General features: G+C 41.8%; 2 protein-coding genes across 4 annotated transcripts; both read right to left on the bottom strand.

Annotated features, from left to right (window-relative positions):
- Positions 1-526: 526 nt before the first annotated feature.
- Positions 527-7,113, bottom strand: fhdc4 (FH2 domain containing 4). Its single transcript, XM_034604995.1, has 12 exons — positions 7,001-7,113; positions 5,468-6,021; positions 4,609-4,670; positions 3,441-3,543; positions 3,260-3,345; positions 3,075-3,175; positions 2,914-2,984; positions 2,721-2,828; positions 2,559-2,629; positions 2,348-2,465; positions 2,093-2,257; positions 527-2,011 (listed from the first exon to the last, which is right to left on the bottom strand). The coding sequence occupies exons 2-12, from the start codon at positions 5,855-5,857 to the stop codon at positions 779-781; spliced, it is 2,508 nt and encodes an 835-aa protein (XP_034460886.1). The 5' UTR covers positions 5,858-6,021; positions 7,001-7,113; the 3' UTR covers positions 527-778.
- A 2,206-nt stretch (positions 7,114-9,319) lies between these two features.
- On the bottom strand, positions 9,320-15,139 carry LOC117773020 (arfaptin-2-like). 3 transcript variants are annotated; one of them, XM_034604695.1, is made up of 10 exons: positions 14,904-15,139; positions 14,631-14,739; positions 13,835-13,943; positions 13,467-13,529; positions 12,846-12,932; positions 12,619-12,722; positions 12,298-12,519; positions 12,062-12,219; positions 11,775-11,949; positions 9,320-10,774 (listed from the first exon to the last, which is right to left on the bottom strand). In XM_034604695.1, the coding sequence occupies exons 2-10, from the start codon at positions 14,727-14,729 to the stop codon at positions 10,619-10,621; spliced, it is 1,173 nt and encodes a 390-aa protein (XP_034460586.1). In that variant the 5' UTR covers positions 14,730-14,739; positions 14,904-15,139; the 3' UTR covers positions 9,320-10,618. The 3 variants fall into 3 exon arrangements, with proteins under 3 accessions (XP_034460586.1, XP_034460587.1, XP_034460588.1); XM_034604696.1 differs by lacking the exon at positions 13,467-13,529 and having other exon boundaries at positions 14,904-15,138; XM_034604697.1 differs by lacking the exons at positions 12,846-12,932; positions 13,467-13,529 and having other exon boundaries at positions 14,904-15,137.
- Positions 15,140-16,545: the final 1,406 nt, after the last annotated feature.

Genomic DNA, 16,545 nt, shown 5'->3' with positions numbered 1-16,545 from the left:
TTTACAATATTATAAACACTGATGGTATTAACTCATTTATCCAACCATTCAGGAAACATTATCCCCCGTGGATAGAAAGTTACAACTCCATATTTTGCAGTGAGTGTTTCCATCATTGTTTTCTTTGTTTACACGACAATACACAGATTGTCTGGAAATCAACAACACCCCTCCTCAACAACACTTCCCCATGCTCCTGTTATATTCTGCCATCTAGTGGTACAACATGCACAATGACTTTTCCTCTGCACAACACCGTCCAATAATAAACCTCCTCTGTCTTCTTCCAACCTTCTCTGACTTCTTCCAACCTTCTCTCAATTCTTCCAACCTTCTCTGACTTTTTCTAACCATCTCTGTCTTCTTCAAACCTTTTCTGTCTTCTTCAAACCTTTTCTGTCTTCTTCTAACCTTCTCTGTCTTCTTTAACCTTCTCTGTCTTCTTCAGACCTTCTCTGTCTTCTTCCAACCTTCTCTTACTTCTTCCAACCTTCTCTTACTTCTTCCAACCTTTTCTGACTTTTCAAACCTTCTCTTTCTTCTTCCAACCTTCTCTTACTTCTTCCAACCTTCTCTTACTTCTTCCAACCTTCTCTGACTTCTTCCAACCTTCTCTGTCTTCTTCAAACCTTCTCTGACTTCTTCCAACCTTCTTGGACTTCTTCCAACCTTCATGGCCCATCATCAAAACACTACACCATCGGCACAGTGAGGTAATCTCAAGCAACACCATGGTTGCATTCGCTTCCCTGGCTTTAAATGTCTTATCTTTCAAAGTCTATACACCAGAGCCCTTTTGAACAGTTTCCTTGCTGCTCGGATGTTTGCTCATGTCTCCAAGACGTTTGAAAAAGCTCAAAAATAGTCCAGACGTGTCGGTCTTAGTCCACGAGCTCTTTGGGGCGATATTTTCACTGTTCTTCTGCACGTGGTTTCCTGTGGATTCCGTCGACTCATGGTTTTGCTCCCCCTGCCCTTCATGTGTAGTATGGTCTGTAGAAACACTCGGCTGGTTTTTCTTCTCTGCTGACAAACTATTGTCTTGAGCGTCCGATTTTTTAAAGCTGGGAGAAGCCTCATGAAAATCAAACACTTGTTTTGGGGGACTGTGCTCAGTGAACTCTGCTCTTGCAGTATTAGGAGTTTTGATTGGAGACAGATCAAACAGAATATCCTCCTCTTCCTCGGTTTTAGGGACTTTGGTAGGCAGTGTGTGACGGCGGCCCAGGTTGCGTTTTGGGGTGGCGGGGGGACTGATCAGATATCGGATCAATTCATCATTCGTTGGATCTCCGGGATACCGGTCGGTTTCCTCATCAAAGGTGCGCTGACGAGGCAAAGTGGTGCTCGGACCAGGAGCTTTCTGATTTTCCAAAGAATGGTCCACAGACGAGGAACTGCCACGACTCTTCTGAAAGTGCAACACTCTTTTAGATGCTTCTCGCAACTTTTGGGCTTCCTCCTCATTATTGTCCTGTATGTCCTCCTCCTCCTCATCATCATCATCAGTGGTGGTTGACAAATGTTTGCCTGAGGAGGAAGTGCTGGGGGTCCTATTGGCCGGGTGTGTAAATCCTTTAGATTCCTCTTTACCGGAAGTTTTCATCTCTTCTTCTCGAGGAACCACACTTATTGCCTTGTTTTCCTCGACGCTTGACTGTGCTTTGCTTTCAGCTGCTGAATTCCATTCTTTTCTGAAAATCTCGTGGGCTCTAAATGAGCCGCATCCCTTTTCATTTGCAGGGGGGAGGTTTGCCTGTGAGGTTATTTCTGATAAGCTCCCGATGTTTGGGTTGCCGCTCATCGGGCTTCCTTGAGTGGACATGGGTCTTTCAGATCTCCTGCGAGAGCCACGTCTGGTGAGGAGGTTCTGTAGGACAGACTCTAATGCGACACTGTCCATTTCCTTGTCTCTGCTGGAGCAGGTAGCTGTGGACCTGCGCTTGGCAGAGCTCTGTAATCTGTCTCTGTGTCTCCGCTTCACCTCTGCCACTTCTCGTGCCTTGTTGTCCTGCAGAAATTCACACAGTTAATGGATCAATCGCAAATTTGTTTGGCCAGGTGACGATAACACGCCAGTACATATTCTTACCTGCACGGCCCGCAGGAACTTTTCACAAAAGGAGTTGAAAATGGAGCAACACTCCTCCAGTCTGAACTTGCTTGGGTCTTCACAGAAGTAATCGGCCACAGTATCGCTCACTGACTGCAGTTCCTGAAAATCTTTCTCTACTTCGGCCAAGCAGACCTCAGCCTCCTATATGGAGCCCAATTGAGAAAAAAAAAATATCAGCACATGTAACCGACCATTTAAATTCACAAAAACTCCAACAGGAGGCATCCTCACCTTTAGAAAATCCTCCATCTGTGTCTTTAGGTCGTCCTGCTTCAGGGTGTCCACCTTGGCTACTTGTACTTTCTTTACCTGTCGTGCAAACTCTGCTTCAATTTCACCTTTATTTATTCTAAAAGAATGAAAAAAGTTGATTAACAATAATTAAATAAAAAAGGAGTGGTAAAATAGGATGAGTGCTTTTAGATTTGGAGAAATGAGTCACCTTGCTGCAGCTACGATGTGTGTGAGTTGCTCTGGAAATTCAAGCAGGGCCATGTCGGCATTCAGAGCTTGCTGTGGTGGATAAGACAACGTGTATGAACATCACATGCAAAAAAACAGCCTCTAACTTGCAATCACATCAAAATTAATAAAAGCTACTTGCCATCACGACATAATGCATCAGATTCATTCCAGGTTTGTTTGCTTTGGTGTCCACCAGCTTCAGCAGAGAGGCCATTCGGAAGCCGATTGCAGTGCCTGCGTAGCTTCCCTGTGATCAAATCAAATGAGACTCAGTGATGCACAAATACAAAAGGAAGTCATCCAAACATTATAATTAATAATGCTATACTTACAGCATTCATGTAATTTCCAGTCTTCAGTACCAGACGAATGACAGAATGGAGATTATCAGACTCCAACAGCTCTAAAAAGAAGAAACACAAGGTTCATTTTACGTCCAAACTCTTTTTTTGCGATTATTTATTTATTTAAAACCAAAGAAGAAATACAGTACCTCGTCCAGCCGCCGTCAAAGTGCGTATGAATTCTCTCATTTCATCCATGAGCGGGAAAAACTCCTCTTTGAGCACCAGGCTGCTGAGACGCTCTTCATAACTGACACACACACAAAGTTTCCATCATTAATAAACCACTGCTGATATTTAACACATACCGGAGATCACATTGGAGGCAGCTCACCTGGGAATCCTCACCAGCCTCAGCATGAACAGATCTGCTTCAGGGAGAGCCGAGTCCTCACCCTTAAAACCCACCAGCTGCTTGACCTGTGTTCATTGAAAGAGACAAACAGCAAATCTTAAAACCAGCTTTAAGCTTGTAAAATCGACATTGGAAACAAATGAGCAGCTGACACAAGTACCTCCCCGTCCTCTGGCAGCAGCTTGCACAGCTCCCTCATTTTTCCTGAGCCAAAACTGTCACCACGTCCTGATATGATGTCTTGGATCATGTCTTTCAGAGGCCTGTGGAGGGGGGGGGGGGACAGAGAGATTCAGACCTTTTAGTGATTTAAGTTTTTCACCGGGGTTGGGACATCTCACCACACCACACTCGCTTCGCTGGAAGACGCCGACAAGTCTCTACATGCTCAAAAATCCTTGCAACTAAAATTGCAACACCTCTGGTACTCCTGATGTCAATACATGGTAAAACACACATGTACAAGACATAAGATTGATGGAATATCCTTGGACACTGGGAGAAAAACATATTTGCAGCACAGCACTGGAACCAACTGCCTCATGGATTTAGGAAGGCCCCATCCATTGCAGCTTTTAAATTCAAGTACCTTTAACTAAACTATTTTACAAAATCTACAGTCATACAATCCTTTATGATACCATCCTCTTTTAAATCTCTCTTAAAGACGCAGTTTTATAGGTGTCTATTAATTTATCTATATTTATATATTGTATTACTTTACTCATTCAATTTATTTTTGAAAAATTGTTTACAGATTTTCCTTTTATTTCTTTTACCTCTTTAATCTCTTCTTATTCTACTCTTTTAAATCTCTTTTGTTTTGCTTGAAATTTGTATTAAACTTTGCTTTCTGGTTAAAAACTCTTTAAATGTTGTGTTGTTTTGAATTCAGCACCTTGAATCTACCTCTGTATAAGAAATCTGCTTTACATCTCTAGCCTAGATTGTTTATTTATGTCTGAATCCATGTTTTTTTCAGTTCTGCTGCTGATGGGTTTCTGTACTTTTAATGCTCATCATATGGTCACTGTTAACAATGGCAGAGTAGTTTTCCATTTCCTGTTGCAGATCTTCTTCATGCACACAACAGCCTTCGGCAATACTTTTACAATACCTCTCCATAATTGATCTGCGGGTTATTAAAGGGAGGCGACCTGTCGGAGCTGTAGAGCAGAGTGTCAGACGTGTCAGGACACGTCGGCACTGAAGCTTTACTGGGCATGAGACAGCCATGTTGCAGAGTAAACTGCGTGAGCCTCATCCTGCATTGTTTGATTACCGCTGGAGAGAAATCACACCTTGTGAACATACCACCGGTGACTCACCGCTTGAATTGCTTCAGGAAAATTCCGATGTTCATGCTCCTCTTGGAGTTCAGGATGGAAACCTGGGAGGAGAAACAGACACAGACCTGGATATAATCAGCTTGTCAGTGGCGGAGATAATTTCACTGTTGTTTTTGTATCACGGAGACGTCGGCTTTCCAAACAGACAGTCGGTTCCAAAGGTTAAGAATTCTTGCAGTTGATTGTACAGAACAATCAGGGCTAAGATACTTTTTTTGTTTTGCATCAGTGATACAAATTGACATAGGTCAAAGAAAAAACAAATGTGGTGAGAGACTTTTAACCCAGATGTTAAGACTGACCCAACGTAAATTAATGATACTGACGGATATAAGCAGATAAGCCAGAAAGCCATAAAGCAGACTTACTTTCGGTTAAATAGCAATAAAGGTAGATTATTATAAACAGTCGCTTGAATACAAAAAACAAGAAGACCAGTGGACAGAGCAGTGCTGCACGAGGACACAAATATACCTTCCTTTAGCAAACAGACGAGAATAGTGAGACTCCACCCTTGTTTTGTGATTCTAAACAAAAACATGATCTTCCTAAGACAAACCTTTCACTTAATACCATGTACTATTGTTGTAATTCTGCCAGTCATGGCAAATGCAAAATAAGCTCAACTGAGGAGATGCTAATACACATCTACACAGAGCTTTCTGCAACGGTGGTTTTAGGTTTCAAACATTGTTTATCTCAGCTTCACGCCGGCATGAAACATCAATCCAGCTCAATGTGTCAGTGTTACACAACAAAAGCTCCAGACACGTCACTGTGGTTTAAGCATCACTCTGATTCAGCTTGCTGTCACATCTGTAACCTCTGGTTTGCTCACCAGTTCCCCCCCTGCACCAGCCGTCGGTTGCGACCTGAGACTCTGGCGGTTCTGGGCCTTGAGCTGCTGGCCCTGCTTGTGGCTGAACAGCTCCTCCATGTGAACCGTGTCCAACTCGTACTCCCCGTCAATCTTATCCGTGGTCCAGATGTTGTGCTTTCCCACCACACTGTGCTTGGGAAGCGTTTCCCAGTTGAAATTGCGCATCTTGGAGCGCCGCCGCCCCCCCTTGGAATTGATGCCCAGGCCATTTAGGGGTGGAGGAAGGCCAGGGGCAGGTGGTGGTGGAGGAGGAGGCGGTGGTGGCGGAGGAGGAGGTGGAGGTGGTGGTGGAGGTGGTGGAGGTGGTGGCAGCAGAGCGGGTGGAGTGGGAAGACCTCCTGGTTGCATCTTTTGAGGAAGAGCTCTCAGAGGGTTTGGGATGCAGCCATCACCACACACATGCAGGCAGGATTAAAGCCTATGAAGTGAAGTATAAGCTGCTCTTGAATGACTGTTGTTACAGGAGAGCGGTGCAGCCGTTGTGTCTTTTCAGTTAGGATGATGCATTCAGACTGAAAGAGACAGAGCAGGGTGGGGACACAGTTACAAACATGTGCACCACAACTGTGAACACATGAAGCATTCACTGTCTCCACAGTCATTACTAATTACTAAGTACTGCTTAATGCTGTAGAAACAAGTTTTGTTGACATATGGAAGTTGGAACAAACGATGCAAAATGAAAAGGCTCAGCAGTAATGTTCTGAAATAATGTGAAATTTAAAAATGAAATAAAATAGAGCTCAATATAAAACAAATCAGTAAATCAAATACAATACTTAATACTTTAAACTGAGCAAACAAAAATAGGTGTAATAAGTAATGTGAAGCATCATAATATTATTTAATTTTTTAAGAATCATAAAAAAGATTGGAGTTCCTGTTGAGAAATGGATATTGACTATATGTTAAATTCAGTTACAAATATGCTGCACCATTAGTTTAGTTGATTAAAAACATGATGTCAATTTGTTTAAAATGTAATTTCAGATCGTACAGACAGGTTTCATTTTCATTTAAGCTAATCTATTTCTATGGAGAATGTTAAACTTAGTTACTGAGCTAAATAACACTGAGGCTTAGTTGATAAAAACATTACATTTAGTTTTAGTTTTAATGATAAAGACTGGTTATATTTAGCATACAGCTAATCTATTGCTATTGAGCATGTTATATTAAGTATAATTGTAATTGTCTCCAGCTATAAGTAGCTATCTGCACATATAAATAATAACATCTTTATTTATACAGCACTTCTCAAGGCAAAGTTAAAATGTGCTTCACAAAAAAATCACACAAGTCAAAACACATAGAAAGTTACATAAAAATAGTCAACAACACAGCCATGAAAGAATAAAAGAACAAGGGTGACAATAGAATGAGGTCAAATCAGCTACTGAAGCTACTGACTCATTCTAAACAGCTAAAACTACTTGTTACAGTGAAAATCAATATCAGGTTGAGATCTAGAAGTAAAAACGTTCCTCTTACCTTTACTGGTAATGATCCTGTGGAGTTTGTCTCTTTTCCTGCTTAAGCTCCCAGTCCTCCAACGCAAAGGGTGACATCAGACTGTGGAGAACAAGCTGGATGTCGAAACTGCCTGCGTGTGAGCGACACGCCCAGGTAACCTCCACACCTTTTCCTGAGCAGGAGGAACTCTGGGAAACTGGAGTCATCTGCTGGCTGTGCTGGCAGTGTTTTCTGTGCAGCTTGTCACGGGAGCTGTTATGTGATCAGTCCACTGGATTATAGACTGATTAATGTCCACACTGATAGGGACACAAATCAATTTCTTTCTTAAAGGCGTTTGCTCGCTGATAAATTAACTCCGGCCACACACAAAACACCCGATCACTCCTTTAATACGCCATTGCAACTGTAATCCTCTTTCCACGGCTGCGTTTACTTTCAAGTTTGGTGAGAAAAAGATTGACAACACACACGATTCTTGGTTAAACATTAATCCAGTTGAGCAGCTCACACAGTAGTGGATTGAATTTGTGCTGCTGCTGCTGCTGTTGTTGTTGGTCACTTTAGCTGTTTGCAGGATAGTCAATTAGCTGCAAGCGCTTCTTCAACCCTGACCCACCAATGATAAGAGCTTCAGAATGAGAGCTTCTGTGTGCAAATCAGCTGGATCCGCATTATCAGAAACAGTTACAGCTACAGTTCCTGATCCTCTTCTGCGGAATAACAAAAGAAGTGGAAGAGTGATCCCTTAAAACAATAATACAAATGCAGACGTGCTTAATCTTAATTTGAACCCTTCAGGAAGAAATGTGCTGCCGACACAGTGCAGGAGAGTCTGATCAGAATCTGAGTTACCAAGTATTTTCACACACTCAAGGAATTTGCTGTGTGGTATGTTTGTGCATAAGCATAAAAACTAAAATATAAAATCAGGGAAGTGTGTAAACAATATAAAAGTACATATATATAAAGATATGTACAATTTGAACGTTTGCACAATATATTTCAAATAAATAATATTACTAATAATAGAAAAATTACAATAAGTAGAATGACATAACATGGAGAACAATTAAAAATATATTTATTTAAAAAGGAAGTGACAGAAATATTGATTTAAAGCAATTAATAAAATAAAGCGGTACTCTTTAACCAAACCCTAATTAAAAGCTCTTAGGTCTACTTTTAAAAGAGAACAGAGAATTCCTCAGAGTGGATCCATAATGACTGGGCAGCTTTATTCTAGGTAATGTGAGGAGACCTTTGACCTCAGGGGTCTGTGTGGTGTGTATTCACTGAGCATGTCAGTAATACAGGAATGCTTCTATCTGCAGATTAGTGCAGTGTGTGTTTTATTGTGTTGTATTCAGCTACGAGTGTGTTTACAGCTGCTGTAAATTGGGCCAAACGAGTTGTGTCTTATGCAAGATCCCCGAGTGAATTTCTTTCAAGGAAACTTGAATCAGTAGATCTACAGTTTGAAGAGTGTGTGAAGAGAAACTGGGAGATGGAAGCACCAGTGGTTTCAATGTGCTGTCAATGGAGCCATACATATTAACTATGTGCATACAATGCCTGAAACTAAGTCAGTACATTAACAGTTAATGCAAACAGGTCACAGGACGTAAAGGGTGTTTGACCAACTAGTGTTTGACTCATAAGAATTTCCATACAAGGTCTAAGTTTGTGGGGTTTTGTTTGGTGATACTGTTAAAAGGTTTGTTAGCTTGACAGAAGAATGTCAGAAAGACAATATTCTGATCATATCCCAATTACATTTATTTAATTAAATTCAGTATTTTTTAAATTAATTTAGCTTTTCTTTGCTATGGAGAAAAAACTGATCCAGTGAATTTATCTTTATTTAAAAGGCTGTTTTTGCCTTTGCCAATTGAAGGTTATGTTTTCACCCCTGTCCATTTGCAAAATTACACCAAAACTTCAGAACAGAATTCCATGAAAATTGGCAGGAGGACGGGATATGGGCCAAGAAATTACATTTTGACGAGGAACTTCTTGTCTTTTTGGGGGAGTTTTTCACAGTTTCACAGATTTCCAAGGGGATCATTCATGGATCTTGGTGAAAAAACCCACCTGAAGGACTTATATCTGTGAGTGTGTGCAGCTTGGTTGAATTTTAACGGGCCTGTGGGTCCTTGGCAGATGGACGCACTTTCCTGAGGGCAACATTAGTCGTTTCCTATTTCAAACGATAGTAAAAGCACTGAACCTGTGATCAATGTGCTTCTGAGCCTTCAAATCATTAACCAGACATCGAAGAGGAAATCATCAAAACAGGATTTCATTAATTATGAATTCAGTCAGGGAGAGCTTGTGAGAGATATATCAGACTGTATTGCCATATACATACATATTACATACATTGTGACTCTTCTCTGTACATTCTCCTGTGAAAGCGTCCCCATGTCAAAGCTACAGAATTGTGTCAACTGCACGGTTACGTGAAACAAAACAAAAACATCCAGCAGACTTTATTGGAAATGCAGAACAAGACAAAGACAATCAGCTTACTAGGAACTTAAAAAGCAGAAGTTAGCGTAACATACGGTAAATAAATAACATAAAACAAAGAAAGATGTACTCATACATTCGGTCATTGAAGAGACGTTGAAATTGGCACGCATGTCATCACGTGTGTTCATTATTCCCACTCCCTATGTGTGTTCTAAAACCCGGAGATTTTAAAACCTGAGCCTCAAACACCGGCATGATCAGAGTTAATCTTACACTGGCTATTGAAGTTTAAATTTGGATTCCTTTATGATAACTGAGATCTTGAGTTTTTGAGGCTTGTTTCCAACGTGTAAACACTGGCATTAAAAAAGATACTTCTGCTAGATATTCGCACACTTTTCCGAAGGTACCAAACATTTAGGAAGATCCAATTATTCATTGATTGTGTATTAGTTGAAAGAAAAATCACTATATTGACAATATATATTTTCCCTTCTATGCATGTAAACTGTAAACTGACCAGTCAGGCAGGTATTCCACAAAGCGATATCAGAAATTTAGAGGGATAACTTTGAAAAACAGCGTTATATTCTGATAACTTTAAATCTGTTCAACTAAAACTTGAGGAATATGGTAAATTCATGCACACTCATGATTTTAAATACATTTTCAGAGTTTATTTCTGAATATTTTTGACATTATCCCACTAACTTGCTGATGTGATTTGTGGAATTCCTCCCCCAAGGGATATAATCTGAAATACGCTTTAGACAACATTAAAAAACAAAGAAAAGAATGCATGTGCAAAAAAGCAAAAGGGGCATCTCCACAATAGTAGACTATACTTTACATAAATAATAAGCGATATACATGTAAATGATTGTGTACCTAAAGAATAACAAAGTAAAAAGAGGTCAATTTGTGACTTAACAAAAACGTTCTAAATACAACCGAGACCTTTTTTCCCCATCTATGTGAAATAAGCGATACTGGAAAACATTACAAAACAAACCCTCGGGTTTTTCCTTTATCACAGGTCGCTACTGATCCTACGATAAACTCCTTTATACACTCGCCTCTTGTCCATCTTACCACAATGTCACGTTCTTCACTGACCAGCTTGTCACTGTACACGTCACACAGCCGAGCCCTGAGCGCTCTTCACTGCTCCTCCAGCCAGGACGGCTTGTCTGATCCCGGGGGCTTTAGCTTCACATTGAACTGTATTAGAGTCTGTTCCAGCTGCTGCTGGTTGCCAGCAAAGTAAGCTGAGATAGCATTATGGAAGAGGAGCAGCTGCTTGTGCATCACCTTCACCTATAGACGGGGAGGAAACAAGAAAACTCTTTACGAACTCAGGTTTAAGTCTCCACAGGAAAGCACAGGCCAGTTACATCTATTAGATGATATTTACCTTCAGGCATGAAAGTCTTACATGCTGAATATTAATTTTCATACAACAAATAATATCAAAATAAAACAAAATTATGTTTTGTTGTTTTATTAATTGGAAAGCTCTTTGTTATGGCTGATTTTGAAAGGTGCTTAAAAAAATACACAGTATGCACAGTTATTTTATTTTACAGTGTTGCATGATGGGTTGTTAATAGCCTTATTATGTGGCTAGGCTAGTGAGTCACTTGGAGACCATCTATAATGATATATCTATATTTTCGGTATTAATCAGCTTTGAAAGTGTTTGATTACTTCACTTTAACCTGCAGGAGGTTCTGAAGGATGGGGTAACATGTTCTAATTCATGATGAGTGAACATGATTTCTTAGTCTTACAGGAAGTGCAGATAAGTGGACTCTTTTCCCTCCCCACTGAGATTTGTACCAGTTGTCCTGTCTGACTAATAACCAGAAAGAAAATCTGTCAAACAGCCTTGATTTATGGCCGTCACAGATGATGAGCTAAAAAACACAGTCTGTCAGAGCAGAGAAAACTGCCGGAGGAGTACGAGGAATCGACTCGGCTGATTAGTGGCTGCTGGGAAACAGATCAACCAGACCAACATTTTGGGCAGCAATCGAATGCTGTTATATTGTCAGATGGCTATGGGAGGATGAGAAACTTGTTCTTCAAATCCACTCACTGATGCACAAAAATACGTTGGATTACTTCAACACTTAATCAGTGGGCGTTTTTATTTCACTTTTCTCCTTCCTAATGTCTGAGTGTACAAATAAAAACACAAACCTTTTTTGTGTTTTTATGCATTTTATAATGACAATGTTCTAAAAATGATGCGAGTTGGCTTCTCTTTAGATAAACAGGCTGTTCACATATAAAAGGAAAACCGGTGACTACAAACCTTGTTCTCCTCCAGGAATTTGAGTTTGATGGTGACATCACTGCGCAGTCTTTCATATTTGTCTCTGTGTATCTGGTAGTCGTGCTGAGCCATCTCGATGCGAACCATGGCCGCTGCATCCTTGGGGCCCAAGCTCAGCTCCTCCAGATCTGAGCGGTAGGCATCAAACTCAAGTCTGCAAGTGGAAACGAGAAAAGCTGTCACACGCTCTGATCTTCCAATTATCACCCAGCACGAATTCAGATTATTTTCCATAACTCCTAAATGGTATGTCGGGGGTGTGTTACCTTGCATTTTCATACAGCTTGATGGTCATCAAAGTATCGTCCATTGTTTTGTTCACCAGGGTGTTGATACTGGACACGAAGAAGGTGATGGCGCCCAGGAGAGCCTCGCCATTTTTACACAGCAGCTTCTGGGTTTCTGCATTGTAACCAAATTCATCCTGCAGAGCAAAACAGAGGTTTTACATACTCATCAGATCTGCTTTCATTTCATGTCACACAGGGAGCTTTGGCGTTACCTGCAGCTCTGGTGACTTCTGGCTGAGGTCGCTGAAGGTGTCTCCTAAAGCCTGCTGCGTCTCCACCATGCTCTGGAAATGATTGATGAGTGCAGTGGCCAGACTCAGGACGTTTTCATACTTGCTCTTGGTGTCTCTTAACACGTCGATCTGAGCCTCCAGTTCCAGGTCCACTGTTCTCGAGCCACGGCCAAACCGCTCAGAGAACATCTGCTTGGTGCACTGAACAGCCGACGTGGAAAGAGATGAAACAAACTCAAGAGTACAACAAATATGAATATATTAAGGAGGGCAGTATTTACAAAAAAAGTGCCCAAATACCTTGTATGTGTTTATGCCCCATTTCTTGACACTATCTATTTTCTCCACTGCCACACCTCGGGTGACTTCTTCAGTTGAGCTACTCGGGTTGTGGCTTGATGACCCTAAAAGAGAGAAGAAAAAAAACATGTTCAATCTAATGGTGTAATGCTTTTAAAAGTTTACACTGCAGAGTTTTGAGTCGTTACAATGAATGAGGTCAGTGTGGACATGAGCCCCGGTGATACCTGGATGCTGGTTTGTGTGTTGGGCAAGTCGACTGGCTGCAGATTGGCTCTTAGGCAAGCCAACACCCCGGGATTTCATGCGAATGTCTGAAATGAGCATGGCGGTGATAAAGGGTGAGGATGGCAGGGCGGTAGAGGATATGCAGCAGAGTGTGTAAACTGAAAAGGTGAAGGTTAGGCTCCGTGGTGGAGGATACATACTAAGTAGGAGTTAAAATGGTTTTTTTGGAGATAATCCACCATGCAGGTTGCTCATGCAGAACAAAGGGATTTATGTGAAAAAATTAAAATGGACTTTATGGGATGAAAGGTAAGTACCAAGCAATGACAAAAACAGTCATCCAAAGTGCATTTTACACAGAAGAGGACATCCGAAAATGGACGCCAACACATTTCAAGTCACAGCCCTGTACTATCAAGTTAGTGCATCCTTCATTTTGACACCTGCCAAAATATGTCTTGTTGCTGAAGCTCAGAGTTGAGGAGGTACAAGCAAGACTGAAAACAACCCCCTAGGTCAAGCAATTTCAAAAACCTTTTACAGGTGGGGGGGCAAGACAGACGAACATGTAAAGGTTAACTCAGAAAACAAAAAAAACGGTCGTGAGAGTACACAGCCACCTGGTCCTGGTGCAGGGGCTCGTCTTCTGTCCAGATACTCGGGGTTGAAGTGAATTGCAGGCCCTATGGGATATGGATGTTTGTAATGTAAACCAGGAGCATGGAGCACAGCAGCGCTCTAGTGACACATTAAAATACAGGCAGGAAAAGGTCTCTGTGTGGTTTCCTTTGAGAGGCATTACACAACAGCCTCCCTGTGAATGAAGGATCGCAACAACAGGGACATAGTCCTGGTCATCATACCCTGCAACCAACAACAGACAGAATGGGCGAAAAGGGGGTAATTGAAACCTGAAGTGGAATGAACAGTGAGCTGTCTGTACTGTGAACAGGGTAGAGGACAGTAGTTACGGGTTTGCTTGCAGTACCTTTGATGGAGCTGGTTGGAATGATGCCCCCTGCAGGCCCTCCGTAACCTCCTGAGACAATGCTGGTTTCATTCAGGTTGGGTCCGGACACCATCACCTGCTGCAAATCCTGATGGATTTACAACAAAATATTTGAAATAAATATGGTTTTCATCATCTGCATGGACAGTGCAGTGCCCCTGTGAATCACATCTTTCCTGCAGTGTTTATTCTACAAAACAAAAGTTTGAATATGGCCAAACATCAATGCTGATACTGACGTGTCTGTGAAAAGCTCATATTGGCAGATTTTTCAAGTTCCTGCTTCTCACTCTCATGTGACTGAACTAACCAATAAGAAGCCAGAAAGGCCTCAGACTCATGTAAAGGTAAAAAAAAAAAACTACAGAGGCAAATCAACACATCATCACTCCTGCTCTTATGAAATATTCAAATATGTAAATAAGGAATCTGTAAACATAAATATGTAAATAGCTTTTAACAGTAGCTCAAACTGGACAAACTAAACATCCTTTGAGTTTTTTATGACATGTTTGGAAGAGGAGGGTGAGATGAGGGGGTGTTCAGGCTGCAACATGACACTTCACCACTTGATCCTACACACTGAACCTTTAACTTTCAACCTTGCAGTAACATCAGTCCTGGTGATCTACAGTATTGTTGGTGTGCAAGGCCTGTGTGTGGGAACAGGCCTGTGTGGGGGTGACATTTTGTCCCAGCCAGCCTTTTACAGTCCCGGTCTGTGCACGTGAAACAGGATGGAGACTGAGACAACATGGGGGACACACACACTGACCTGCTCCAGGCTGTCATCCTCTGCCAGGGTCCCCGTGTCTCCGTTGCTGTTGATGGGGATCTCCATGGTGGCTGCCTTGCTCATGATGCTGTCTGCCATGATGGAATCTCTGCAAGACAGCAACACTAAAGATGAGACTCACAGACAGACACAGACACACAGACAGACACACAGACAGACAGACAGACAGACAGACAGACACACACACATCTAGCTCACACTGATGCTAGCACGGTGCTGATGTGGCGGCTAACTGACAGCTAGCTTGCTCACCAGTGTAGCGCCGCCGACGACCCTGATACCTGGAGCCGACCCCAGCCGTCGTTCAACCGGCACAGCAGCCTCGACACGTCGGGTAACTTCTTCGGTAAAAACCCACGGGCGTCTTCAGTTGCCGGTCACCGCCGCATCCATGATTGTTCGTCCCGTCGCGTTCACGCAAACCCAACAGCCGCCTCCATTCACCTCAGTCTGAAAATCCCTGCATCCAGCCAGCTAGCAGCTTTAGCATCCCTTCAAAATAAATGTTTGTGTCATTTTTATTTTCTATTCTTTGATGGCATGGTTATGTTTAACAGGTCAAACAAAATTAAATGAATCATATCGCATTTTTATTTCTTTAGAGTTTAAAAAATGAGAGGCTGGAAGCAAATATTGTGCATGCATGCTTTTATTTTGAAGGATAATACCTTTAACGTAGCATCACCATCAAGCCCCCCCCCCATCATCCTCCTCCTCCTCCTGCTCCTTCTTCCACGTAGTGCAGTGCTGACGTTGCCTTTTACACCCAAGCTGCAGTACCGCCTCAAATCCTCAGGATGGCGCTGACAGCTCACTAACCAGAAGAAGATCAAAGGATAACCCCGTCGTGTCACATACACACACAGTGACTCTCCATCAGCGACTCCATGGAGCCGCGGGGCCCCTCAGATGTTGTGAGTATTAATCATCAGAGTTGCGTCCTGCTACGTTGATTGCAAAATATCTCCTGAAATCAAACTGTATAAATACACTCGTTTGTTTTTCTGATGTGAGACGCCCTCGAGTTGGGCCTCACCCAATGGTAAACTGACCACACTTCCAATTATCTGCCTCATTTGTTTCAATCACGGATGCTAGCAAAGAGCACATGGTCTCCAAATGTAGATTTTTTTTTCTGTAATCACTCGAAATCTGAACAGAACCAAACCTTCACACCCGCCCACGGTTGATTCCTGTTTGTAAAATAGTTAATTATCCTCGATGTGCTGATTTCCTGCAAGGGAGGCGTATTTTCCAAACATCTAAAAATGTCACGTTGAGACAACCCCTTTCTTGCTCTTGTTCTTCATCCTCGTTGCACTCATCCTTCTTTTTTCCGACGATCGTACATGGCTGAATTTGACTACTGCCTCCCACAGATCAAAGACAACAAAATGGAAAATGATGAAGCTGGGTTATTCATGTTTTTCCCCTTAATCTACAAATCAGCTTGTCAAAGGCTATTTGACTGACATGATACTTTTGCTTTTGATCCTTCTGCCAAAATGCATAGATTTTTGGAGCATAATGTTGGACGGAGTATGCGGTGCACCATATACAAACATAAGTATAGGGTTAAGTATTCTTTCGTGTGTGTGTAAACATTTGCAGTCATGCAATTCATAAATTATATCTTGAAGCACTAAAGTAGAATGTAGAAGTTGAAGGAACTCGCTCTTTCTCTCTCTGGAGTGTCTGACGATGTTTGACAATCTCTAGTCCATTGTAGTAATCTGTTTTATACTGAGTGCAGTATGTATGTTACAAGGCTGTTTATCTCTACATATTTTACTGCAAGTACGTCTTAGTATATTTTATTGAGAGCACCAGTTCATTTTGAAAATCCCTTGTACAGAATTTAGCTGCTTTCACGCGCACACAGAACTCCGGCTGT

This window comes from Hippoglossus hippoglossus, chromosome 13, assembly GCF_009819705.1.
Source record: "Hippoglossus hippoglossus isolate fHipHip1 chromosome 13, fHipHip1.pri, whole genome shotgun sequence".
Taxonomy (NCBI): domain Eukaryota; kingdom Metazoa; phylum Chordata; class Actinopteri; order Pleuronectiformes; family Pleuronectidae; genus Hippoglossus; species Hippoglossus hippoglossus.
Note: the sequence above shows the minus strand (reverse complement) of the source record. Positions and strands in the feature narration are given on the sequence as shown.

Excerpts from the sequence above, each read along its gene's own strand:
- fhdc4 (XM_034604995.1), bottom strand. The coding sequence starts at position 5,857 with ATGCAACCAGGAGGTCTTCCCACTCCACCCGCTCTGCTGCCACCACCT. Across the intron at positions 2,258-2,347 it reads AGATGGAGGATTTTCTAAAG|GAGGCTGAGGTCTGCTTGGC; the intron begins GTGAGGATGCCT and ends GGCTCCATATAG. Across the intron at positions 2,012-2,092 it reads AGTTCCTGCGGGCCGTGCAG|GACAACAAGGCACGAGAAGT; the intron begins GTAAGAATATGT and ends GAATTTCTGCAG.
- LOC117773020 (XM_034604695.1), bottom strand. The coding sequence starts at position 14,729 with ATGGCAGACAGCATCATGAGCAAGGCAGCCACCATGGAGATCCCCATC. Across the intron at positions 12,723-12,845 it reads ACACACAAACCAGCATCCAG|GGTCATCAAGCCACAACCCG; the intron begins GTATCACCGGGG and ends TCTCTCTTTTAG. Across the intron at positions 11,950-12,061 it reads AAGCTGTATGAAAATGCAAG|ACTTGAGTTTGATGCCTACC; the intron begins GTAACACACCCC and ends TTCCACTTGCAG.